The sequence below is a fragment of the Glycine max genome, chromosome 16, assembly GCF_000004515.6.
Source record: "Glycine max cultivar Williams 82 chromosome 16, Glycine_max_v4.0, whole genome shotgun sequence".
In the NCBI taxonomy this organism is placed as follows: Eukaryota; Viridiplantae; Streptophyta; class Magnoliopsida; order Fabales; family Fabaceae; genus Glycine; species Glycine max.
Genome location: NC_038252.2, coordinates 5,031,103 through 5,058,234, shown reverse-complemented (window position 1 = coordinate 5,058,234; position 27,132 = coordinate 5,031,103). Strand labels below are relative to the sequence as shown.

Sequence of the window (27,132 nt, the reverse complement as noted above, 5' to 3'; positions counted from 1 at the left end):
TAGAGAATTGGGGATTTAGGGCTTGAGTGATTTGAGAGAAATTGTTCTTAATAAACACCATAAAAAATAAGGGTTAAAGATTAGTAAATGACTAATTAGCAATCACTGATAACTCACCAACACAATTAAAAATTTTGAGTATATAAAAATAAATATTTTATAGTCTCTCATAATTGAATAAAAGCCCGAAAAGAATTCAACAAATATCAATTTTACCGAACTTTAGTTGAGTTGGATACTTAAAACACATGAACAACTCTAGTTGTCCCACGTTACCAAATATAGTGTTATACCTCCTACATATGTATGCAATGAAATATAGTGCTATACCTCCCACATAAAAGCATTTATGTGTGCCGTGTGCCTATTTGTTTTATCCTTGTCATTTTTTTGTTCAAATAGGTAAATCCCATTGTTTAAAGAGAAAAATATCATACACAGATAATATAAATTTTTTTACACCGTAATCCAGTTATAATTTATGTATCATATATGATAAATTTATTTATTTTTTAAAATAATTCAAATATATGATTAGATAACAGTAAAAAATTAATATATTGAGATTAAATTCTTGTTTAAATGAAAAAAATACAGGGCAAACAACAAACATGCATATTAGAGTTTTGCATTTATAGATCATAACAAATTAGATATAGCATTACAATAAATCTCCAAAAAAATTAAAATTGCTTGCGAGTGGCTGTGTTAAACGTTTCTTGTCTTTGGAAAGAACGCGTAAAAGATATTATTTTCTAGGGTTTAGACTTTCAAACCTATTTTTAATTTAAAATAGTTACAATTTTATTTTTTAAAATATTTTAATTAATCATTGACTAATTTGAAAAAAAAAAACAAAAGTTCTTTTAATTAACGAGATGATAGACGACATGTCATTTTATTGATTAAAAAAATCAACTGTATCAAAACTTCCAACATTTTTTGGAGTATCAGATAAACTCTAAAGAGAATAATAAAAATAAAGCATATATAGAAATCGATGCAACAGAAAATAACGAATGATGTCCATTCTCAATTGAACAAATAACTTGATTTAATATCTCCTCCATACAAACAAAAGCAAAAACAAATTCACAAGATCAACCTCCACTCATCTTCTAATAAGATAACAACACACGATCACGTACGAAAGCAATGCAATTCATTATGCAGGCCTACGTGCATTACATTGCACAATGCCTCTTTCTTCTTTTTTGCAGCTGTTTTCGAATTTTATTTTTGCTTCAAAGTAGAAAAAATATAAGTAATATAAAAAAGAAGAAGGTAAAAACGATATGTACTGGGTGGTGATGCATGGGGGATTGAGTTGATTGATCATTGATTGAAGGTTAATTATGTTCTCCTTCTAGCAATGGACTGGTGAGGTTTCCCTTCAAACAACTCATCAATGTAGGTCTCAATATCTTCAGGTTGGTACTTTATGTACTTCTCAGTCTGTCTTCCTGGGTCAAAGATCTGCGCAAACCTCCCAATGAAGGCCCTGTAGGCCGGAACCACCACTCCCGAGATCGAAACCCTAAGCTCCGACTGAAGTTGCTCGTCCTTCACCACCCACGAGCTCTGCGTCCTGTGAATCTCATCGAACAACGCATTGAAGCTCTTGAACCTCTCCTTCAGCACCGGCTTGTGCACCTTCCCGTTCACGTTCAACCCTTCCGGGTTCAGAAACTGTAGCACCCTGTTCCACGTTTCTCTCTGGTAGTTCTTGTGGTATGTTCTAAGTTCAGAAGATTTCTTCCTTATCCACGTGTCACCCATCACCTGGCTCATCTCGCTTGATCCTTTTATCTTCTGCAGAATGTACCTTCCGTTGTTCATCATGAAGAAATTGCTCAGTGCAACGTCTTTGTATAAACGCCCTTTACCTTCTAGGCTTGAGTCTAGCAAGTCCATGACTCGGAGAACCTGCCCTGCGAACGGTGACGATGCTTGCTTCTCCGGAACGCCGTCGTTTTCGCTGTGCGGCCTGCTGGTGGAGTCTGCACGTTCGATCTTGGAATGGTCTTTGAAGACTTGTTCTAGGGTTTCTTTGTAGTCTCCCGCTACGCTCAGGTAGTTCATTATGTAGCGTGTGAGGGGGTGCACTGCTCCGCCGGGGACCGCGCTTTTCGCGGTCTCCAGTTTGATCTGGTTTTCTAGGTCACTGAAGATGAAGATGGCGGCCTCGCCTAGTCGCGACTTGGCGACATTCATCTCCGTCTTCAGTTCCTCCACGGACTCATCCGGGAATAGTCCGTTGACTTTTGGGATGACCTCCCGGAGGCTCTCGTACATGTCGAGGAGCTTGAAGAGCTTCTCGGCGGCGCGCTTGGTCATGGCGGCGCCCTCCGCAAAGTTGAGGAGCTGGATCACAACTCCGCGGGAGAGGCTACCGAAGAGCCCCGCCGAGACGGAGGGGCTGCTGGCAAACACGGCCTCGGCGAGCCTTCGCTCGCCGGGGAAGTACACCGCCGCGCACTGCTTGAGAGTGTTGATCCAGGCAGGGATCATGTTCGCGGCGAGAGTTTCCCACTGCACCTTCAGAACCATGTCGTCGATGCTGATCCTCTCCAGCCCTAGCTTCTTGCGAACCTCCTCGAACGCGTTCCTCCGCGAGATGATGTACACCTGGCAGCACTCCGATTCGTAGCCGCCGGGTAACATCTCGCCGGCGATCTTGCTCAAGCTGGCAATTGTCTCCTCAGAGTAACCCGGGAAACTTTCGTCGATTTCGCCTTCTTGGTCTTTCTTCACCTCTTCTTGTTCCGATGATGAAACCTGTTGTTGTTGTTGTTGTTTCCCTTTGGTGTCATTGTTATTATTATTGCCTCCTGGATCTAATTCGATTGGGATTCTACATTCTTCCATCAGAAATCTGAAGTCCTCCTCCAAATACGACATCACACGCTGGTGAATCGATGCAACGCGATTCACCAGCGAGTCTTTTCCTTTTCCTTTTCCATTTCCACCGTCGTTCTCTTTCTCCTCCTCCTCCGGTTCAACAAGATGATGATGATGATGATTCAGCAACATCATCAGCTTCGAAACCCGATTCGCGGTTTCAAGCAACCACGAATCTTCCTCCGCCACCTCTCCCCATTTCGCCTTCCCTTCCGCATCATATTTGGCTATCTTCTTCTCCACCAGATCCGTGTATCTCTCAAAAAAGCCAGGAATCTCAAAATTCTTCTCCGCAGCATTTTCATCGTCGTTTTTCTTCGGCAGAGTCACGAGAAACAGGTCAATCTCTTCTGAAACTTTCTCAAGGCTTGGCGGAGGAGACGCGGTTTCTTCTTTCTTCTCTGCCTCTGCCTCCTCCTCATCTTTCTTTGGAGACGATGGTTCAGCTTGGGCGGTGGCTTCAGCACCATGATCATCATCAGGTTTGGGATCAGCTTCTTCATGATCGGTGATCGAAGGAGAAGAAGGTAGCGTCTCTTCGGTTATGTTAGTAGCCGAATTCTCTTTCTCTGCAAGGTTATCATGATTCTCCATGATGATGGAAGAAGAAGGAGAAGAAGTTACGTTGACGGTTATGTTTCCCTCCTCGGCGAAAGAAAGAAAAAATAAAGGCGTTTACAAATGACAAATACGCACGCTGAGGAGAATCATCCGTTTGATTTTCTCTTTGAATAAAATAAATATTAATTAACTAATTTTTTTCTGTCCTTTTATTGTGAGGGTTGAGTGGTTGACCGTTGACGTTTCTTATTCTTTTCTCGATTGTGCGTATCACTAACTACGGTTCATTGAAAGCGAGAGAGAGAGAGAGAGAGAACCTTTGCGCTTTTTATTATTGCCATGTTTGTCGGAGGCGGTGCGTAATGCGCGCCACGCACACGAACGAACGGGTTCGGGTCGTAACAATATGACAAGCTTTCGGGTCGGATTCAAACCCGGGAAATCTCGGTGCTACGCGTGATGCTAAACAAAGAGCGATTCAGATTTGAGACATAACTCTTCAGATCCGGCATAACAGGAAGCTTAGCTTAGCTCAATAATTGAAGTTGATAACTTCAAAAAAATAAAAATAAAAACAGAAATTGAAGTGAGAGAGAGATAGAGATAAAGTTAAAGAGAATGAGATATGGCGGAGGTAGAAAGAGGCGAATGCTGTTGCAACCGTTTTTGGTTTTGTGTGCGACGGTGACAGGTTTGGGATTGTTTATGTTGGCGCTGAGGCCGTTGGATCCTCCGATCACGGTTGATTTTCCGAAAAAAATCGAGCTCGGAGATTCGAACAGCTCGAGTTTGAACGGCGGCGGAGAGAAGCCGTGCGCGGCGGTGGAGGAGATGGGGAAGGATTTCGAAGCTGGTGTTGTCGGGAAGGAGACGCTGAGAGTGAGGAGAATTATCGAGGACCACTTCGATCTGAACGGTAGTTACTTGTTCTGAGTTTTTTTTTTATTAGCAAATATTAATTGTTAATTGTTAATTTTTTTGTTAGCGGAGAAATCCAACCCGCTCCATTTTCCTCCCTCCCTTTTCCTTTTTCCCCCAATCGAACCTTATAACTCCTGATACTTGTTCTGAGTTTAATTTACCATTTCTATTAATTATGTTCTTTAATAGCATGAGAATCTTACAGGGACTGTTTTTGAGTTTCTCCGTTTTAAGGAATAGCTATTGTTTTTTAAGTTTCTTTTTTAAGGCATGAATTATTTTAAATGAATAAATATCATGCGAGCTTGTTGGTACTACTTGGTAGTGTTGTGTCCATATTTCTGTTGTTTGTTGTTTTGTTGTTTTTGATTAAAGATGCCAAATTTATAAACCAAAAGAATGCTTTTAACATGTTTAAGAGATAGTCTCTTGTTTTTTGACGACAAATTACAGAGTTTTGATAGTGAGTAGTTTTTGTGTTTTTGATTACTGTAGTATGTCACTTCGGTTTGGATAATTGCTATCAGCTTTTCTTATAAGCCATTATTGTCGGGTTTTTTAAGGACTGATTTTAATTGCTTAAATTATCTAAGTATCTAATAGATGCTAAATTTTGTGTAATATATACTTTCTTTTTCAACAAAAAAACTATCTTTTTTAGATGCTTAGCGTTTAGGGCTCATATTACTGCCTTTCAATCATTACATATCTAGTTCACGCTAAAGACAATTGCTCTGTTCTAAAAGGATGCACCTGCTAGTTTATGGATCATGGCTGGTAATGATCTAGGCTATTTTTTCATTATTCTAGTTTACTTTTTGTTTTTCTGAAAATAATCTAAAGCCAGAGTTCTGCACCTCTCTGTTAGATTTATGACATAAATGTGTGAATAAATAGGAACCATGTGCTTCTGCAAAAACAGTTCTTGAATCAGAATACATTGAAATTTTTTGTAACAGGTGCTTCAAGAATCAGGGATTTGCCCCCAGAGCAGTTCTGTAGTCATGGATTTGTTCTTGGAAAGACTGCTGAGGCTGGTTTTGGGAATGAAATGTACAAGGTCTTAACTGCTGCAGCACTGAGTATAATGCTAAACCGGTCCTTGATCATTGGCCAAACCAGGCATATTGGTTCTTTCCCAAGCCTTTCTTTTTCATTTTTAAGAGCTAACCTTTTTTAATTGATGCCTGAAATTTCTTTTAGGGTTAGTTTGGCGGTATCTCTTTAAAAATGGTGGCTCAAATTCAGGGATTAGTTCTGCATGATAAATTCTATAGAAAACTAATATCTGAATCATTCACCCTTAATCTTAAGGAGATACCTTAGCTACCTTTAGAACATCTACTTCCTATGGGTCTTAATAACTGTGTTAATTTTTAAGCATACCTTGACATATTGTTCCAGAAACATTTTTGCAATATTTGAATGGCAACTTATATTCATCTACGTTTGACACATTACATATGTTTACAGCCACTGAGATGTGAAAACTGAAAACCTAGCAGTCTGCCATTGATGGATCTGTGGAACTGCTTTGATCTTGCAATTTAGCGTCTATATTTATCTTTCCAATATCTGATTATCACCTTGGTTATATATTTCAGAGGCAAATATCCTTTTGGGGATTACATTTCTTATTCCAACTTTACCTTTACCATGAATGAAATAAAACATCTGTGGAGACAAAATCTTTGTGAAAGCAAATATGGGAGGCAACTGGTTATGAGGACTGATGATTTTGAAAAGCCTGCTCAAACAAATGTCCTCTGTAGCAATTGGAAGGAATGGAAGCAACCTATCATATGGTAAAGTCACATGGTTTTTCTACTTATCAGTCTTTCAAGTATCATATAATGACTATGAACCTTATATTTTAGGTTTCAAGGAACTACAGATGCTGTGGCAGCTCAATTTTTCTTGAAAAATATACACTCTCAGATGAGGATTGCTGCTTTTGATTTATTTGGTGATCCACAAGTTCTGGGATCTCAGCCGAATGTATTTGGAGAGCTCTTGAGAGTTCTCATATCTCCTTCAAAAGATGTTGAAGCAGCTGTCAATTGGGTTATTGGTGGTGAGGAGAATCCTGACATCTCATTGCATATGCGGATGCTTATGAATAGGTAATATATAATTACACTCTAATATCATTGAATGGGAACTATCATGCTTGATTGAGGAATGAGGCTGGTGAAGCCTACTGTTATATGGTCAATGTTTCTTATTAAGTTATTTACCTTTTCAATAAATATCAAGTGAACTAGGTGGTAGCTTTAATAATGAGAATTGAAATCTGATATTTGCATTGGACAATGATAAAAAAAAAAAAAAACAGCATAAACACAATGATAAGTATATTAGAAGCTAAGCTAGCTAGCATTTGATATTCCTTCTCGGCTTTATCTATTCCGACATGAAACAAATTATAATTAGGAATAGCAACAAGCTTGTGGTTTGGGGTTGGTATCATCAATTTCTGTTTCTTCCCCATATATCTACATGAGAATAGTGACCGTATTTTGATTCTGTTCAGTTGTCTTCTATTTTATTTCATTTTTACTTGCTGATTAATATACTCTTGTCTTCTATTTAATAGAGTGGGTTTTTCCATCAGTAATTTCATCTAATTCCTCTATATATGTATACATAATGCTCAACCTCTTTTTCTTTCTTTTTTCCCCTTTCTTACATCAAACTCATTTATATTTTGTTTATGGCCCTCACTCTGGGACTTATATATAGTTATATTACATGTGTGTATACGATAGACAATTAAATTTCTACATCAAGGCAATCTCTGTTTTGTCTTTCTTTGGAATTGTTCTAAACACATGCCCTATATTGATGAAAGAGGAACTCCTTGTCCCTATTGAAACATCTCCAGCCTTCACAGATGCTTACATAGATGGACCCCTAACCATTTGTTTGACACATTTTTGTCAACTTCTCATACACACATGTATGGACCTCTTTTCAACGTGATGATAGGTTTCCTCTTACAAAACTCTTAATGTGTGATACAGCACACACTTGATATATTTAGTTGATGTGCTCATTTGGGCCCTGGTATCTTTCAACCACAACACGAGAAAAAATATCTAAATTTTAAATATGCATTAGATATGAGATATAATTGCCTTCGACTCCTCTCCTCCTGTCCCCAAATCATTGGCACCATGCAAATCTTAAAGTAGTTTTAAAATTACTGTTCAAACAAGTCCACTTATCCCGGACAGAACTCATCCAACAAGCCAAACAAAATATTGCCAAGTCAGATAGCATACTTTATGCAATCTGGGTTTCTATTACTTTTTGCTAATATCTTTATCTCTGACTCCATGGAGTTCTGTGTACCAATTCAGCTACCAGATAAATAAGAAGAAAAAGTCTGATGAAAGAACATCCACTATTAACTTAATCATTTTGTTCACTGTTGAAGCATAGGCTTTGGGTGTTAGGGCCTTTAAACATTTATCTAACATGATATTTCTGTTTGAAGATGCCAAATAATTTAGCCTCTTGAATGGCATAACAGTATGTACATATGCAAATAATATATAAACTAAAAAGCATAAAACAAAAAAAAACTTAGCCTTATAATAAAATGGCATTAGGTATCTTTCACCCTTCAGAAAAGCACATATTGTATCATGCGTATTTGACATCCCAACTTTTTCTGTTTTTTTATTTATTTTTTGGAATTGCATGTGGTTCAACCTTCTCGCAGGGTGTCTTTAACTGATTGATGCTATTTCTGTCATTTCAAGGTCCATAAGAGCTGTACAGGCTGCATTGCATTGCATCAAAAAAGTCATAGAGAGTCAGCACCTAACTTCTAGACCAAAGGTGGTTGTGGTGTCAGATACACCTTCTCTTGTTAAAAGTATCATGCCCAACATAAGCGAATTTGCACAGGTAAGTTTTCAGTTCACGGTTTGAATCTTGAGTACAACAATATGCCACTCTTAATGCTAAAAATTGTTTTTATTAGTAACAATGGAAATTACTGCACTGAAATTAGAACAGGCTATCTGCTGTAGTAAATACTTGTTTTCTTCATTATCTAGTTTTTTTATTGCTTACTGTCTGAACATGATATTTGGGTGCCTTTTTGACCAGGTTCTTTATTTTGATTATGAAAAGTTCAAAGGAAATATCTTTGAAGGTTTGCCCAAGTTAGATTTTAGAGTGAAGGATTGGGGTCCAGCACCCAGATGGGTTGCTTTTGTGGATTTTTTTCTTGCATCTCGAGCTAAATATGCTGTTGTCTCTGGAGCTCATCGGCGCGTTGGAACTACCTATGCTCAACTAATCGCTGCACTGGCTGCAACACGCAATCTGGGTACATGCATTTCCCCCACCCCTTGTATTATTTGTTGTTACTTGTTTCTTCAAACATACCACTGAAGCATCCAAAAACTATTTTCTTCAGGAGACAACTCGTCTAGTTCAAGTTTTTCATTTTTGAGCAGTTTCCAGAGTACTATGTTGACTGAAGGTTTAAAGAATCAAGTTGGTTGGGGCCATGTGTGGAACAGATATGCCGGACCATTGAGTTGTCATAACCAGACCAACCAATGCGCTTTCACACCACTTCTCCCTCCTGGCTGGTGGGATGGCTTATGGCAGTCACCTATTCCAAAGGATATCAGCCGTCTTGCTGCCTATGGCATCAAACTGTCTGGTCTTGGCACAGTTGATTATGATTCCCTTCAAAATTACTGTAGTACAAGGAAAAATGTTGAGAGAACCGTCACATTCAATTTGTAGCGTTTGGAAGACACATTTCATTGTATTCTTTATGGTATAAACATAATTTATTAGTATAGAATTTGTTAAGTCATTCTTTTCACTATTTGAGTTTTCTTTTTAGTACATCTGTCAATTTAAATGTAACCAAACAAGTTATATATAGCTTTAAAAATGAAATTTTGAGTGTTGAAGTTATATATGGTTTAAGATATAAAATGAAGAAAGAAATGAAACTCTCAATTAGGCTCAGTGGTAGTGTATGGTTATCAGCTTAGTACAAATCTTTTCACATTCCGTCAAGTTGGTTGACACTGCTGAACCTGTTGGATGTCGAGAATTGCAGATGAAATTCACAAATGTTGTTATGATGTTTAGAAGATAGCAAGATCAGATGACAATACTACAAGACCCTCTGGTTTTACGACAAAACCCTAGCCATGCGCATGGATTCCTTAATCATTTGTGCTTTCCCAAAATTCAGATTGTTCTAGCATTTTGCAGGGTAGTACAGTACCGGGTCCAATGAATCAACAACAGAATGAAAATAGTCTCCACATCTTGATTAATAGCAAAATGAATGAAGCCAGCTTTTGAGCTATCTATTAAACATGATTGGGTGGTTAAGAAGGAAGGAAAGGAGGAAAATGTCAGGGATTCGATCCCTCCAGCTGATAAAAACCTAACAAACAAATAATTAACACTTGTCGATAATAAAAAAAAAAATCAAACATGATTGACCAAAACAGCAAACTTTGCTGATTAAGATGCTTGAAAGAAATAAAATTCACGGGTGGTGATGAAGGCCACAACATTGGAAAATTATAACCACCACTGCAGTTAACATAGCAGACAATTACAAAACTTCATAAACAAATCAATATGGAGATGACCTGGGAAATACAAAACATTGATAGTATACTAATAGGATAGAGTTGTTAATGAATCCTTACATGCATAAGCACTGAACCTCAAACAGACAAGACCATCAATCAGTCAGTCGGATAATCCAACCGTTGTTGGTAGTTAAAAGACAAATGTAGCATCCTTTTCTACAAATTGACTATCAAGGTGACAATATTTCATTACACTACACTGACTTGTGTAGGATTAAAAGCTTTATACAAATATAAATGCTACGACATTTCAATGATGCAGATTTATGACTTATCATCTTTGCAACATTGCAAGGTAGGTGAGAGGAATGAAGTAAAAATTTGGATCATTTCTCAATTTGTTAATCTTCTCTATATAGTTCCAACTGTCTTAGATGTCTCCAATGGGACAATTGATGTGGTTGCCTGTCTGGTTGTAGATAAACCATGGAAGTTTTACAGATGCAGTCGATGCGGTACTGTAGTGACAGTTAAACAACCAAAGCATAATACAATTCAGCCTTCACTGGAGGCAAACAAGATTCATTGGTCCTTCGGAGAGAAGACAAAATTGTCTCTAACAGTCAAAGTATACCAAAAACAAAGATGATGAAATTTTTGTTTTATCTTACAGACAAATTAATCTGTGAACTGTAATGTAAATAGAATTAGGTACCCCTGTGTAGCCTTGTATCACTTTACTAGCTTGCCACCTCAATAATAGTTTTATTTTATTAAAATACTCTGCAACATTTTTATAAATTTAGTTGACAGATAAACCACACGCCTCTACTTAATAATCTTTCACCCTCAAAAAGTGTCATAAACCACATATCATCTAAAATTAATAAGTATATTAACTAAAGTATCATTTCCATCAATTAAGTGTGAATTTGGAAACGTGTTTTTCAATAATGGATATTCGTTAAGCAGAAGCTACAAGGAGTAGGTTCTGTGTTTTTTTCAAATCTGACATGAAAAGAGTAGTGAGACACTGAGACTTGAGTTGGAAATGTGTATCCAAAGTGTAAATTTCAGAGGCAACAATAGCAGAGATAAAGGGAGAAATGAACTGTAAACATTAGAGGACACTTTCAGAATAACTCTAATTGTGAATAACATCGTCCCCCATCAAACAAGAGATAAAAAAAGTATGGGGGGCATATAAGCAAGAAAAAACTCTATTCATCATCAAAAATCCAACAAACACAACATGGAGATAGAAAAATGGGATTGAGGGAAAATTCACTTGCCTGATGATCCCCAACAGCACACTACTAATATATATATATATATATATATATATATATATATATATGAAGATAAATTTTAGTTTTGGCACCAATGCAAGATCCCAGACAATTTAGGAAAAAACACATGACCAAAGATTTCTTAATATATTAAGCTATCACAAACTTCTGATTGTTTATTATAACATTATTGCACAGGTTTGGCATAGGATGCCAACAAATCAATGCAATGGAACAAAAATCTACTCATATAATATCAAAAACCTAAAAGCTGTGCATCAAGTCAAAACTTCACCACTTGGTAGGCTACACCAGCAAATATTGCTACCAAACAATGCTACTAATAATTAATAACAAAATTGAAACCATAACAAATTCATGACATAATTTACTATGAGATAGTATACGCCCATTAAGCTAACACTCTAAAGCTAGATTGTGCTAGAACCTCTGATTATTATGCATTACAAACTACAATAAACTTGAAGGTAAAATACACTTCAAAGTTCAAACCATAAAAGGCTATATTGAATTTGATAAATATATCAAAAAGGTAGTTTTCTCAGCTGAAACCATGTCATCTCATATCTTTCATAATTAGTAGAAACTAACCTCAACCTCCTTAAACCCTACATGCCAAATTTGGAAAAGGGAAGACACCTTAAGTTAAAGAGCGAAAAAGCGAAATCCAAAAAAATTTGGACCATTTCTCGATTTGTGCGTGTCATCCTTGCGCAGGGGCCATGCTAATCTTCTCTGTATCGTTCCAATTTTATCAGATGTCCCCGAAGGGACAATCCATATGTTTTCCTGGGACTATATAAACGCAATGTAATGAGCATATTTGGCCGATGTGGGATCATTGAGACACGTTCCCTTTCAATGATACATCCTTCACATCACAGGAGGCAAACAAAATTCATCAAATAGAGTCGGACAGAAGCAGAAAGTTGGGCCTCAACTCACAGTCAAAGCAAACAAAAACGAAGATAAAAAAAAATGGTTTTGTTTTTGGAGTATGGGGACAAACAGAAGTTTGGTAAATCCAGAAGTAGGTGAGCCTTTTGTAGCCCTGTCATTTCTTTGCAACTTTATTCTAGCTTGTCTTGTCACCGCACTTGCATTTTTATTTTCTTTAATTAGTTAAATTATGCATTTTCCTATATTTAAAAGCCTATTATTGAATAACAAATTTATCTTTTAAAATTATATTTTAATAGATTTTAGTGGTGAGATTCACAACTTAGCAGTTTATTTTCAAACTGTTGTATTTGCACCAAAGGTGAGTTAAAAAGAAATGAAATAAACAATAAAATGAGATAAAATTCATATTTTTACATCTTATTTTAATTCATAATTTTTATTTTTATTTACTTCTATTTCATGTTATTTTACAAACACTCTAATAGTACTGTATAGTTTCTTTTATGGGCAAACATTAATTATTAATTTTTTTATTGGCAGAAAGAATTAAATTTATGATTTTTTTCTTCTTTCTTTTTCTTTATATCACAAGTTAATCTTACACCTCCATTATTATGTAGTGTATACTTATATATATCTTTGAGTTTAAAAACATTTTAAATTTAGAGTTTAATAGTGATGTCCAGTCAATGTAAAATTGTCATTCAATCACAAATTATCGTTTGTATGACTTTTAGGACAATTTTGTAAAAATCAACTAATTTATCATAAATGGTAATTTATAAGTAAAAGACAACATAAAATACTTTTATATTGTTAGTGCACTTTTTCTCTTATATTTAATTATTTTGATAAAGATAATTTTTTTAAAATACTAAAATCTTACCAACATGTCATTGATCCAAATGAAATTAAATAAAGTATCAAAATAATCATCGTGTAAAAAAATAAGTCTCAAAATAAAATTATCATTTTAGATTTTGAATGTAACACTATTTACTTTTTTAATCATATCTTATAATATTAATGATAGATAAAAAAAACTAAAAATAAATTACTCCCTCCAACCTATTATAATTGTCATGTAAAAAAATAATTTAAAAAATTATCATTTCAACTTTTTAATGTAACATTAATCACTCTTTCCACTTATATCCCTTATATATTAATGATAAACTACAAAATCTAAAAATTAATTAATGATAATATAAGATTAATCTTATAAAATTATTATTCTTTTTCATTTATTTCTTATTTTTTCTTGATCTGCATGAAATAACCTCACGATAGTCATTTTAGAAGAAAGTATTAATGATCTTGTAAAATTAGTATTCTCTCATGTATTTATTGACATTGACTTCATTTTTTTTGTCTTTGTAAATATTTACTATTAGTATTTATAAACTATTAGTATTTATAAAGTAGGAAAGGTCCCTTATATTGATAAAAATACTACATAAGTTAGTAAAGTAAAAAAGTTCAACACATTCAGAGAAAGAATTCTTTTGAAATTTGCTTTAGCTCTTGTTTATCCTTGGGCTGATCCTACCCCCATTGGTTTAGTTATAAGTGCTTAAACTGTACTTTAGAAAAAGCTGGCCAACCCAATTCTATTTAGTACATTTAAATCTTTAACACATTATCTTCTGAAGTGTCCTCACTGTTCCTATACCTTTTCGATACCAGCCACTTCTCATCAGCTTTAAGGGATATCCTTTCTCCCTTGTATTCTTGAAGGATGTGATTACAACACATTATCTTTGATACTCTGGGGCATGTAGTTACAGGAGAATTAAAAGTTCAATTTCTCAACCTATTTGGTTCCTCATGGATACTTTGGGGGCATGCTGCTCAGATGACAAGTAATCTAGAGCTAATGTGTTAACATCAGGCTGGTGACGTGGCTTTTCTCGAAATACATGGATGCAAATTCAATGGCCATCGTTAGACCAGATCCTGGGCAGTGACCTTGCAACTGTGGATCTGCCAATTACGAAAATTCCTTGTCTGAACATTGGACTTGCCTACAGACATTAGGAAACCAAGCTGTTAACCTTGCAACTGAAAAAACAATCTTGACCATACTTATCAAACTGCAACTACTTATGTAGGGCTAGAACATACAGAACAAACAATGCAATAATATTCCCTGGATATTATAATTTATAAGTCTATTATCATTCCTTTCTACAATACTAACACGCCTGCATATTCATAGATTCAGCTAATCAAATAAGAAAATTATTCTTAATCCAGCTTCATCCTCTTTCAAGTGAATAAGATAAATTAGAAATGCAAAATACAAGAGTAAACATACATTTCATTGGAAGACTGGTGAGAAAATGCACGAGTTGAAACAAATGTGATCTGGTATGTTCAGAATATGTATATTATTCAATTGAGAAAAAAATGATTTATTAATCCTGGGCTGAACCAAAAAAAAGAAAAGACTCACTCATTAACTATGAATAATTACTAACTCATCAAGATGCTTTTCAGGGCCATGGGTATCATCACATGCTCTACGTCCAGTAAGTAATTAGCTCCAATAACACTACGCCAAAAACGTAAATGTCAGATCTCATCATTGATTTTCCAAGAGTGGTATATTAAGGGTGTAGTGCCATTTGACTAGGTTTATCAAACCATGTCATGTCATTGAGCACATAAGTTTACAGCACTTCAAATTTGTGATCATCTCCATAACATATTCGATAAGTCATGGTTCTAAAAGGTTCGGCAAAATTGTTATGGTTTCAGATCAACCATATTTGGCTTCTAGAGTAGTGCCATTTGACTAGGTTTATCAGCAAAGGAAAGGGAACAACCGAGTTTATACCATCAGTACAACTATTATGCTTACAAAAAAAAAGTAGTGTTTGCAAGTTACTACCACCTGCTAGCATGATGGTTTCTTATGTTCGAATAATCCTGTGATTCTGAAATTTATATTTCTTAGGATGGGTAAGACAAGTTTCTGTCACTACTACTTCTGGCAGTCTAGGGCAGTTATTTCTATTAGGATGGAGAGCAGTTATTCCTGTGAACAAATTAACTAGTTTGCTAAAAATAGAATTATTATGCAGGAATTTTCAGAAGGTTGAGTACTTTACACATGGATATTGTTGGTTTCTCTCTAACATGCCCAAACTTTGCTAAGCAAAATAGGTTATAGGACACAGGACGCATGAAGAAGTCAGAAATCTGGTGTTCTTCAGCCAAACTTTGCTGTTCAAGGTCTTCTAACAAAATCTAAGGGAATGGACCATAATAAAAGAAAGCAATAACAATTGAATGACATTTCACTTTGAAAACTCATTTTTTTTAGATGAAAGAAAAATGAGAGAGCAAAGAAGAGGAAACATCCTTCTAAAACATGCCAAAAATGTAGAAAGATATTCAGCATTAGCAAAAAAAACAGTTTCCTATCCCTCTACATAGGATCTAAGAATCTACTTTGATGATACAACCTTCTGTTTCCTATTATCCCAGGCATTCTGGAGTCAACAATCTTTTCTGAGTAGCCAAGAGATCAACTTAATATATAGCTTCCATAGTTCCATTATGTGTGTGCTTTGCTTTGCTTAAGATTAATTCTCAGTTATGGTTCCCATCCCTTTTATTACATTGTCATTTTTACTCTGTCTGTACCATATGTATAACTACTAGATGAGATAATGTTGAAAACTGTAAGGCGTGAACAAGTTGTGTTATACAAAAATAGGACAATTTTTAAAGACCCTATCCACTAGTAATAGTGGAAGATGAGCAAGTAAACTCAATATTCAACATTAACAACAAACAAACCCCTTTTCCCTTCCCATTAGGAGCAGTCAGTTAAAACATCAGGTAAATAATAAATTCAGCAACTGAAAAAAGGTAGTGCTGAAACTGCTGCAAGCATAAAAATGATTTACACAGCTATACTACTGCAACCAATGTCTTAACAGTCTTAAACATGGTATTATGCGAAGGAAAGATGATTAGTATTCTAATTCTATGTAAGATGTTGAAATCATTAGCATGTTAGTTCCTTGGAGTAACTACAAAATCAAAAACAAAGCCAGTCCACGTATCTAGGCAACAAGTTTGTTTGGAAGCAAAACAGCAGTACCATGTAATGTGGAATACCTGCATCTGAAGAATCAAAGATCCCCCCACTAGCTCAATAATAATCATTTGAAGAAAACCACACTCTTGATTGACTTCACTAGCAGAAATTCAAATCCAACTCAACACTAGATTCAAGCATTCAAACTCAAACTGGTTCCTCCATTTCGGGATAGCCCTTGCGACGCATAACGGGTTTCACCTTCATTATTTGCCTATACCTATTCCATATCCCATCCTTAATTCTCTTGTGCATCCCATCACCATAACCATCACCATCCTCGAACAAACCACCCTCCCCGGCCGCGCATCACAAACCAACCCATAAGTGTACTCTCTCGGCATGGACCCTCCCTCAACCAACTCAACAAGAAACCCACAAGCCTCAACGACCCTCCCAGCTTCGCAAAGCGCATGAATGATGGGTGTATACAGACTTGAACTAGCAACCCCGTCCCCCAGCCTCTGCATCTCCCTCAGCATCTCAACACCCTTATCAATCTCATTCACAGCACAATAGTAACTAACAAAGCACCCATAAGTAACACGGTTCGGAACAACGCCACTCCTTTTCATGTCATCGAACAGCTCCAGCGCCCTCTCCATGCGCAAAGTCTTACAGCACCCATCAATTAGGGCATTGTAAGTGACGACATCAGGAACCAATTTTCTGAAGAGCATCAACCGGAATAATCGCCCGGCCTCGTATATTCGCCTCCTTGTGGCCTTCCAGCAGCCAGTGAGGATTCCATGCCGGCAGTAGGAGCTTATGAGGATGGAGTAAGTGAAGGTATCCGGTGGGCACCGGAAACCGGGGAGCTCCATCTGCTGGAGAATGGAGCGGGCTTTTGCGAAGTTCCCGACGCGGCAGAGCGCGTGGATTAGGGTATTGTAGGAGTGAGTGTCGGGTCTGCAGCGGAACTGCTTCATTCGGTGGAAGGTGAGAAGTGCTTCGTCGGCGAGGCCTTGTTCACTGAGGAGTTTGATGAGGCACGTGACGGTGGCGGTGGTCACGTGAGGGGAGTGTTTGAGGAAGTGCCAGAGGGGTTTGAGGGCGGTGGCGCGGGCGAGGAGGCAGGCGAGTTCGCGGCACGTGGGCTCGGAGTGGGGGAAGTTGAAGCGGGATTCGAGCCAGTGGAAGAACTCGAGGGCTTTGAGTGGGCCCAGGTGGTGGGCTTTGTAGGGGTCGAGGTGGGCCGTGGGGCCCAGGAGGAGGGTGTTATTGCGGAGCTTGCGGTGTTCGAGGTTGAGGTTGCGCTGACGGAGAGGGGTGCGGTGGCGGAAGGTGTGCTGGCGGCCGATGGAGCGAGGGAATTGGAGTGTGTAGTGGGAGATGGAACGGAGAACCTCTGTGACGGCGTCGTTTGACCATGGAGGGGTGACGGTGGGGGGGGGGGGGCATCGAATGGGAGGTCTTTGATTACCAACACCAGGGCTTGGTTTGCAAGGTGTTTGGGGAAATGACGCAGTGAGTTTGTTGCAATCATTCAGAATTTGCACGGTGGAGTGTGGGGGTTGATATTTGCGGAATGGTTCTTCGTGCAAAAGATGTAAACTAAAACACAGGCCATAACCATAGGAAGAAGAAGGGAAATCAAAGTGTTAAGAAGGAAAGAAACCTAACCAGAGAAATTTCAAAAAAAATTTGGACCATTTCTCGATTTGTGCGTGTCATCCTTGCGCAGGGGCCATGCTAATCTTCTCTGTATCGTTCCAATTTTATCGGATGTCCCCGAAGGGACAACAATTGAAGTGGTGCACTTCTTTATAAACAAGAATACTGTATTAGTTTTGGGCGGTGTGGGACTCCCGTAAGAAAACACGCTGAAAAAGAAGTAATGTTGAGTATATACACCTTCCACCGAAAGCAAACAAGAAGCATTGCCTACCAGTAAGAAGTACGAACGGTGTACATTGTTGTCAAAGCTGGCTAAAGAAAGATTCAATTATTTTAAAATATTTTTATGTACACAAGAATCGGTGTAGTAAGTAGAACTAGCTGTCATTCATCATGACTCTGCTCTGCACTCTGTAGCCTAGTTTTGATTTGACATTTTACCATTTATCTTGTTCAATTATTTATTAGTATCGCTTATTATATTTTATTCCAGACATTTTTTTTCTGATTTTTCAAAATAAACTGAAATACTTCTGGCACATATGAAATAAAATCAGTAAGGTAATTGAATCCATAGTATCTCCCATTGAATTTTTTTTATTAAAAAACAAAGTAGTTATATTTTACTTTTTATAATGTTTTGTAGAAAAGAAAAGATAAAACAAGTGTATTTGTATAATAAAATAGGTTTTATAATGATATCTACATTTCTTCATAATCTTCAAATTCTTCTCCCACATCGTTTCAAGTCTATTTTCATAGCCATGGTTGATACTTGCATACATTTAGCATTTTGATTAAGATACAACCATCTACAAGAGAAATTAAAAATGTTCAACAGTTGTTTCTAAAACAAACTTAATCCTCACAAAATGGTTTTACCATGATCAATTTAGAAAAATCTGTAATCTACGTATTCAGTATTCTACACAATCCCTTTCCAAAAACTAATTCAAATTTAAACTTAATGGTGAAACATCCTTTAATTATGATAGATCATTGGTTAAAAAGAATAGTAAAAATTTTATTTTTAGGCAGTGTAGATATGGCAATGAGGCTGGACGAGGACGGATATTATCTCCTCAATCCTTGATCCCAATTCTCCAACCCTTACTCTTCAACATATCATCATACTCGTTCTTGATGTCCAATGTGTTAAAATTTATTATCTCATCCCTGTATCGTTGGGTATCAGATATCTCCAATCCTGTCTGGTATCCGATTCAAATAAAAAAATAATTTTTTTGTAAAAAAGATATTAAAAATTTGATTTTAGAAAAAATAAATTAATTGTTAAATATTTACTTTTAACTACTTATATATCAATAAATTTATTACAGTAATGCTAGCAACTCAAACTAGGAATCAATACAATGATGAATGATAAACTAGGCTACACAATTTCCTTTGAAATTTAAATAAGCAAGGATAAAAAGATCAAAAGGATACTGAGGTTTATAATGCTTCTGATCTGAAATTACAAAAATCATCATTGTGACAGGTCCTGTATGCTGGGTTTTCTAGTGGAAGAAAGATAATCACAGGTAACAAACCATATGTTACATGCCAATCCTTCCATCATTCCATGCCTCTGCGGGTTATTTGGGGCACAAATGATTTACAAGGAAAAGTTTTGCAAAACTTAACCACAATTCAAAAGAATGAATCTATTCCAACTGCAACTTATACTTTGTGAGTAGTTTGGACATTTTTGACATATGCATTCATTCTGAAAAAATAAGAGGAAGAGAATACAAAAGGAGAACTATATTCTTATTTTTAAGAAGATCCAAAATGACCGTTTCAACATTTCCAGTGTTTCACAGAACTAACATTTTTTCCAAAAGGTTTAATTAAACTTTCCCAGAAATACTTTTAAGGACATTGTTTGAGTTTATTTCTTCAAACTTGAAATGGTTACCGAAACAACACCTAAAATTGTTTTTTTCAGTCACTCCAAATCTATCATTTAGCTAAACTCACGAGGTAACATATTATACACACCTTAGTAAAAACCTAAGCTGGAAAATGCTAGAAAGTATGCAAGTTAAGCGTCAAACAACACACTTTAAGTGTAAAAGGATTAAAGGGAAAAAAAAATACATTAAAAAAATGCTCCCAAATGTTACCAACATAGGCACCAAAACACAAAATACAAAGCATCCAATCGATCAATAACAATCCAGAATTCCACAGCAAGAAACGCATTACCAATGAAAGATTGAAATCCAAATCAATAAATCACGAATGCGCTCTATAACACACACAAAACACAATCTTGGCCTCGATCTCAAGAGCTTAAAACAAGAAAACTCCATAAGCGCAAAGAGGAAAAAAAACCTCTATGGTTCTGCAGTCAAAATGACTTACGAGTAAGTAGAAATGATGCGACAATTTCATAATGAAACAGGCACACTATGGTAATGGTCATGAACTTCGCCTATTACCCCAACAACAATAACCCCTCTGCTTCGGTTCTGAGGTCCTTAATTCCACTTTAACCCACAATGAGACTGAGAGGTGATTTGAGCGTGATGGTCTGAGGTCCTTGGATTCTTAGATCTCTTAATTGACTTTGCTGATTCTTTTCATTTTGAGCACGGTGGTTTGAGCGAGGACGGGTACGCATTAGGTTGTAGTGCGATGGTTTGTTGGTGTCATGGTGGCTTGTGTTCTACCTGTGTGGAGGAAGAAATGAAAAGAAAAGGAAAGAGGATTGAGAGTCTCAATGACTGAGTAAGAGTGTTAGAGAGACGAGTGAGGAACTGAGGAAACACGACGTCGCATAACAAACAACTTTTAGGTTTTAGGATATATAGATTTTTTATTTATATTATTTTTAAGTGGCGAGACAGGTTCGGGTTCGGAATTGGGACGGATGTTAGTAATCACATACTCGTCCCTGTCCCCGCTTTTGGTTATCGGAGAAAATCCGAACCCGAATCTATACCCGATCAACTCGAGTATTACCCGTTAAAATTGAAACGAATTTGGACAGGTATCCACATATACGAGTTTTATTGTCATGTCTAAGGCGGTGGGTTGTTTTAGTAACACAAACATTATGGAATTATACATGATACACAATGTTCCTACTTTAAAGTAGAATGCACAAAACACTATAGTAGTATAGAGAGTAAAGAATTTTGTCATGGCAAATTCATCTCAACAAGTTTCTCACCCTAACACACCAACTACATTTAATTCAAGCATAAGAGGTAAGTTAGCAAGAACAATTCAGCTTGATCCACCATTGATTTCCTCCTGGACAAATTCCCAATACTCCAAGTCACTGGCATTCAGCCACAGAGAAAGCTGCAGCAACTTCCACTAGTGCAGAGGCTAATTAATTGCATAATACAACATATCAAGCAAAGCAAAGCAAAGCTCACTCTCAGAACACCAAACAATTTCTTCTTAGAAGCAGAATGCCTAAAAAAACACTTGCAAACACCTTGCAAATGCCTACAACCCCATATTGCACATAATTTTGCTGTAGAATCACCACATGAACAGTGTAATATATTTTTTTCATTATAACCGTGAAATCAAATTTCAAGTCCTTTGGTCACACTACTTGAAGCATAATGGCTTACACATGACTGTTCTCGTGCATCAAACTACTGCTGCCTCCACCGACACGGTTTGGTTCCCCCACCCTGGCCGCCAAAGCCAGAACTTCAGGGGACATTTCCCAGCTCCCACTTTTTCTTCCCCAGCTAGATCGCCTAGGATGCATTCCAGCACGGTCCGAGTCATCTACTGTTGTCCTAATTTCAGGAGACAATTCGCCATCCTTTATAGTCACACGATCATCGTTTATTGGAGCTCCGTTATCATCCATTCCAGCACCCATGTCCCACACTGTTTTCCTGCCCATCTCTATGTCCTCCCCAGCTTTTCCTATATTTTGGTTCATAAAGCCTCCACCCACCGATCGAGTAGGTAATGCTGGTTCTCTTGGCACCATTGCCCTGAAATTGTTCTTTGAAGGGGAAATGCTGATGCAGAATATCTCTTTGAAATTATTCAACACTCCTTTATTATATGGATTGGCTCGCCGATCATATCGGTATCTGAAGTTTTCATATGTAGTCTGCAAGAATAATGGAGCAAATATGAAGCTGTATACATCTGAAAAGCTAGAGCATGTGGATTAAAACGAACAGGGCTTACCTGATTGGTACTTATCAAATACAAATGGAAGGCAGTGAGACCACCTACAAACCACATTGATATGAAGGTGTAAATTATCAACACTATGGAGGCTGGAGTTTTTATCATTGCCTTCCAAATTGTTGTCTCCTCTGATGCCATAATTCTTACAATATAGACCCAGCAAAATGCAAAAACATATATACACAGTAGCGTAGTTGAGAAGACAAACATGAAGAAGAACCGATAATTACGCTGCATAAAAATCGTGCAAGCAATTAGGATACATAATGTATATTCAATAATAATGCATAGCAAATGATAACTGAAAAGTAAACAGAACAAAAAAAATAATGAAAATGAAGAAATCATCAAGAATGAGCACAAATCTAAGTTGCAAACTAGAAAGAAAACCAAATCCCCCTATATTAAGGAATCAAAGAAACAAAATCCCCCCTTAAAACTTATCTGAATTTTTCTCCATTAATAGAAGTAGATTTCTGTTACAAAGAGGATATTCTTTTTGGTTCATGTTAGGCAACACAAAGAGGTAGGCATTTTCCAATTCTAATATTAATAAATTACACATCACTTGCTACCATTCCCAACAGGTTCTGAACCAAAGATGAAAATGAACCTAAATTCCCTATACAGCATTCATATTCTCAGTTTATGAAGCACAAAATTATGGAGGAGGATGTCATTTGAAGAGAAATCTTACATTAAATAAATTCAACTTACTGGACAGTATATTGATAGGTTTATAGGTAAGAGAGTTAGAATTAGTTAGGAGAATGGAGTTTGAGAGAGTAATAGTTAGGGAGGAGTTTTCACCCAAAAAAATGTTAGGGAGGAGTTGCCTATAAACAAGAAGGGTTGATAATGAGAGGCATTGTCTTTGGATTTGGGAACTCTATGGAAGAACCAGGTCTCTTGAATACATCGAGTGTAGTACTTTTTACTATCAATAGAACAATCATTTTCATGTATAATTTGATCCAGTTTCTATTATCATATAGACCCATTAAGGTAACACTTTATAGCTAGATTGTATTATGCATTACCAACTACTTTCAACAAGTTCAAAGCTGACTCAAAAACCATCTCTGTCACACTTAACAATGGGGTTAAGCTACTCTTCCCCCAAAACATTCTTCACACAAAAAGAAAAAAAGAATAAAATAACACTCAAGAGACAAAAGATCCAACATACCAGCCCAATACACTGCCCAACCCAAGGACAGTGATGGTCAAACCGTTCCACACAGTTATTACAGATTGAGCAGTGCGAGCATCGAGGAGGCCTGTAGAGCATGCAAGTATCACAGTACTTGACCTTAATAGGGATGCCATTCACCTCAACCTCCTTAAAGCGAGGCAACCGCAATTGAGGAGTCTGACCAGCACCAACATCTAGATTACTATCCAAGCCTTCTGGCTCTGGAGGATGTGCATTGCGTGGAATTATGCCTGGATCTCGGCCAGACGTTAACAAAAGAAGAACTAAGACCTGAAAAGATTTTAGCATCAGCATAGGGTTGGAAAGAATATATTTTGGGTGCATAGCATGGTAAATTGGTGATATGCCTCTATCTCATGACAAAATCACCAAACAATAGGAAACAAAGCATATCATTTTGGCAACTAGTATACCAATAACCAAACACAAATATAAAGAACTAACATCTAGGGAGTATCCGGGTAGCATATCAAAACTCACCTTTCAAAATAAATTCTTTGCCCATACAAATACAATTTTCAACTAACAAAAAGCACATTCCAAACTATTTTTAGTCATTCAAATTCTATGTTTCTCGATAACCACCAGAATATTTGAGTTTGATATGTTTCTATTTTGGCAATTATATCTCATAGGGTGAGGGTTGTCCCCCACTTGTACACGCTATTTTGGCACTATCTTTTGTCGATGCAAGACTTGAGACTTTCATAATGCACCCCCTCATGCCCAACACAACTGGGCCTGGTGAATGGATAATAGAGTAGGTGACCCATTAATGGATCTAGGATAGGCCCTAATAGCATCTTAAAATATGGGTTTGGGCCTAACTAAACCTCAAAAGCTATATGGGTTTGGATTTCCTAACATTGCCCCCCACATATATAACTCTATTTTGGCATTATCTCTATAGTCAATGTGGGACTTTTTCACAACATTGTTTATTGTTTTTTCAGAAATCTTTAACAAGTTTATTATTACTTTTTCACTACATTGTTTAAGGGGGAGGATGTCCTTCCCTCACCTAATAAATTATCATCTTTCATCTGAAAGAAGGACCACAGTCCATGATATTTGGCTTAACCATGGACCCAACTTGCTCATTAGGATCAGGATTGTATTAGCTGCACTAGTTAGGAAGTATCAGTTCTGCAATGGCAATGGCTATGGCTAGTTCTGTTTGGGTAATTGTTCCAATGAAGATATGAACTATGAAGATGTTAAAGAGAGCATCATTCCATATTGTATTTGATTGACAAGTCAACCAAAACAGTTCACTTCAATCAAGTGTGAGGTTGAATATAGAGGAATGCTTCTTATCATTCTAATCATAGAATATTACCAACACAGTTGAACATACAGAGAAAAAAAAAACTCATATTTGAGAGAAAAAGACACACATAAACTGTGAACACAACAGCAACAGCCATTATGGATATCCCCCAGTGGTCAGAAAATGCATCCATCAGTTTTCTGGCAACAAAGACACAGAAAACTGCGACAGGAGCAACGATAAGAATAATTGTCAGTGCCAGTGATCTCACATCTGGTCCAAATATGAACCTCCCTTGAAGAAAAAATTTCTGCAAGAAAATTATCAAAGCAATGAATAAGCACCCTCATAGTCATAAATGGATAGAAACTGTAACATATTTCAAATAACAATGCAATTAACATTTGTCTATTCTTTATAAAGCATAACAAATAAATTACAAAATGAAAGTTAAACAGTAAGTACATCAAGACTCAACACCTCACAGGTCATAAGGAAGCATGGGAGAAAAGAAGGTACATCATACAATACCAGAGGCTAAAAGGCTAGTAACAATCAATTTGGAGATAACACAAGAACATTGCTGCACGGATAATTTCTTTAGAACTTACACCTATTCTTTAAGCTTGCCTAAGATTAGAGAGGAAAGAGCACAATAGTTCAAAGAGTATAATGTTTTGGTCCATTTTAATTTTGCTTACTGCTTATGTATATAATAACATCATCCAATATTAAGATATTACATCAAATACTATGCCACACACTTAAAATAGCATGTCAAAATCAGTAACTTAAATTCATTTTTTATCTGAGAACTTAACACATCCCCAGAAACGTTCTTTCCTAAAACATCCTAAAATTGCAGTGCTTGTGATTTTCCCCATCATAATTTTAGCCTTCTATCAATATATGTACTGGATACGGATCATCTGCAGTTCAAAAAGCACAGCAGATAGTGCAGTTAAAGACCTAGCAGCTTGTAGCCTGGATTTTCTGTACCCCATGTTTTGATTTAATATTTTATGTAAAAAAAAATTAACAGCAAAGATTCTCAACAGTTTTTTAAAAATGTAAAAAACTTTGATCCCTTCCAATTTTGTCCAAAGCAAATAAAGCAGAAAAAAAAGTAACACAAAAGTCCAATCAATACCCAATTCTACTAACATAGTACTGAAAACAAATCAGCTTAAACCTAGCACATCAATCAAATGAAGAAGACCAATTGATGTTGTGGTTTCTGGGTTACCATCACTGGTCATTTCACTAAAACTGCTTCAGAACCTAACAGTAATGCGTCCACACAATCCATCCATTTTCTTATCAACAATTTTTCTCAAAGTCAGCACATAACCCTATATAACCTAAAACCCCTTCCCAAATAGTAACACTCCGAACACAAAAAACCCAATACTAGTAAAAATCAAATCCACACAACACAAACACACAAAGAAAAGACTACAACAACCACCAATAATAGAAAAGCTACCAAAAATTGAGACGCATAAATAGTACTTGCAATTTGCAAAAAAAGGGAAAATTTTCTGACAGCAGAACTGTGACACACCCAATAAACAAATTCCACAATCAATTTCCTTTTCTTTAATGGAAAAATAAATAAAGTGAAAACAGACAAAACTTGATATAGTTACTAGGGTGTTTTTTTAAGCTGTTGTTCAATCAAAATTCAGGGTTTTCACCATCCTAATCTAATCTACTATATTGAGCTATAAAAAACATCAATTATGAAACTCTAATTTTGATTTTTAAAAAACAGCACCAAAAGTACTTAAGGTACTACATCTAAGTTCTGTAGAAACAAATAGCCAAAAAACAAAAGTGGGAACTTTAAACTCACATTGCTACCCTTCCAAGCTTGGTAGACCCGCAAATCACCGGATCCTGACCCCGGATCGGAGCGCTGCGGTGGAGGCACCACGTACATGTCTTCGTCGAGGCACGAGTTATCAGAGCAATCTTTTTCTCAGTTGCAGGTTTCAGAAATTGAGGACCCAAAAAAAGGGGAAAAGCGAATAAGAAAAAGGCGAAAACTTGAAGGGTCTCTAAGGTCGGAAATCAAGGGCCATGGGCGAATTCGGAGACCCTTTTGGCCAAAGTTTCCGGCGAGCTCAACGAGTCAGGGCGGGTCGGAGACAAGGCAAGAGGGGGTTGGTAGGGAGGAGGTGCTGCAGTGCAATGCAATGCAAGCAAGGGTTTTCCTTTTTTGTTTTGTTTTTCTTCTTTTTCTCTCTCTGCTCTGGTGATTGTTGTGTTGTGTGTGTGTGAGCTGGTTTTTGGTTAGCAATAACCAAGGGATTCTTTCTTCCCTTTTGGACAATTACTGTGTCACTGTATTTATGTATGTGTAAATGTAAGGACCAGAAAGGTTAATACATACGACAGGATTCATATCTATTTAAAAAGATTTTTATTTTTTTACTATTAAATATACTTTTTTGTTTACTTAAATAGTTTACTTTTGATCACCCTAATAAACCACTTTTGTTGTACAGATAATACACCACTTTTTGTTTCGGCTTTTATAAAATTATTTTAAAGTC

General features: G+C 36.6%; 3 protein-coding genes, 2 non-coding genes and 1 pseudogene across 6 annotated transcripts; 1 reads left to right on the top strand and 5 right to left on the bottom strand.

Annotated features, from left to right (window-relative positions):
* Positions 1–827: 827 nt before the first annotated feature.
* Positions 828–3,831, bottom strand: LOC100807802 (exocyst complex component EXO70B1). Its single transcript, XM_003548462.4, has one exon. It carries the CDS (start codon positions 3,493–3,495, stop codon positions 1,354–1,356), a length of 2,142 nt encoding a protein of 713 aa, XP_003548510.1. The 5' UTR covers positions 3,496–3,831; the 3' UTR covers positions 828–1,353.
* Positions 3,709–9,209, top strand: LOC100807268 (uncharacterized). Its single transcript, XM_003548461.5, has 7 exons — positions 3,709–4,378; positions 5,343–5,505; positions 5,988–6,188; positions 6,261–6,506; positions 8,151–8,298; positions 8,503–8,725; positions 8,816–9,209. The coding sequence occupies exons 1-7, from the start codon at positions 4,081–4,083 to the stop codon at positions 9,151–9,153; spliced, it is 1,617 nt and encodes a 538-aa protein (XP_003548509.1). The 5' UTR covers positions 3,709–4,080; the 3' UTR covers positions 9,154–9,209.
* A 2,740-nt stretch (positions 9,210–11,949) lies between these two features.
* Positions 11,950–12,052, bottom strand: LOC112999854 (U6 spliceosomal RNA). Its single transcript, XR_003265072.1, has one exon. It is a non-coding gene; the product is annotated as a U6 spliceosomal RNA (small nuclear RNA).
* Positions 12,053–13,668: 1,616 nt separating this feature from the next.
* On the bottom strand, positions 13,669–17,890 carry LOC100806740 (pentatricopeptide repeat-containing protein At1g77405-like; annotated as a pseudogene). The gene is made up of 2 exons (XR_418928.4): positions 16,313–17,890; positions 13,669–14,205 (listed from the first exon to the last, which is right to left on the bottom strand). The product of XR_418928.4 is annotated as a pentatricopeptide repeat-containing protein At1g77405-like (transcript).
* Positions 17,891–17,930: 40 nt separating this feature from the next.
* LOC112999865 (U6 spliceosomal RNA) lies at positions 17,931–18,033 on the bottom strand. Its single transcript, XR_003265083.1, has one exon. It is a non-coding gene; the product is annotated as a U6 spliceosomal RNA (small nuclear RNA).
* Positions 18,034–21,017: 2,984 nt separating this feature from the next.
* Positions 21,018–26,905, bottom strand: LOC100792069 (probable protein S-acyltransferase 7). Its single transcript, XM_003548960.5, has 5 exons — positions 26,430–26,905; positions 24,702–24,884; positions 23,278–23,574; positions 22,086–22,319; positions 21,018–22,005 (listed from the first exon to the last, which is right to left on the bottom strand). Exons 1-5 carry the CDS (start codon positions 26,514–26,516, stop codon positions 21,502–21,504), a joined length of 1,305 nt encoding a protein of 434 aa, XP_003549008.1. The 5' UTR covers positions 26,517–26,905; the 3' UTR covers positions 21,018–21,501.
* Between the last annotated feature and the right edge of the window lie 227 nt (positions 26,906–27,132).

Coding starts and splice junctions, on each gene's coding strand:
- LOC100807802 (XM_003548462.4), bottom strand. CDS start 3,495: ATGGAGAATCATGATAACCTTGCAGAGAAAGAGAATTCGGCTACTAAC.
- LOC100807268 (XM_003548461.5), top strand. CDS start 4,081: ATGAGATATGGCGGAGGTAGAAAGAGGCGAATGCTGTTGCAACCGTTT. Junction 4,379..5,342: donor GGACCACTTCGATCTGAACG/GTAGTTACTTGT, acceptor TTTTTGTAACAG/GTGCTTCAAGAATCAGGGAT. Junction 6,189..6,260: donor TGGAAGCAACCTATCATATG/GTAAAGTCACAT, acceptor CTTATATTTTAG/GTTTCAAGGAACTACAGATG.
- LOC100792069 (XM_003548960.5), bottom strand. CDS start 26,516: ATGTACGTGGTGCCTCCACCGCAGCGCTCCGATCCGGGGTCAGGATCC. Junction 22,320..23,277: donor TTGGGCAGTGTATTGGGCTG/GTATGTTGGATC, acceptor ATTTTTATGCAG/CGTAATTATCGGTTCTTCTT. Junction 22,006..22,085: donor ATTTGATAAGTACCAATCAG/GTAAGCCCTGTT, acceptor TTATTCTTGCAG/ACTACATATGAAAACTTCAG.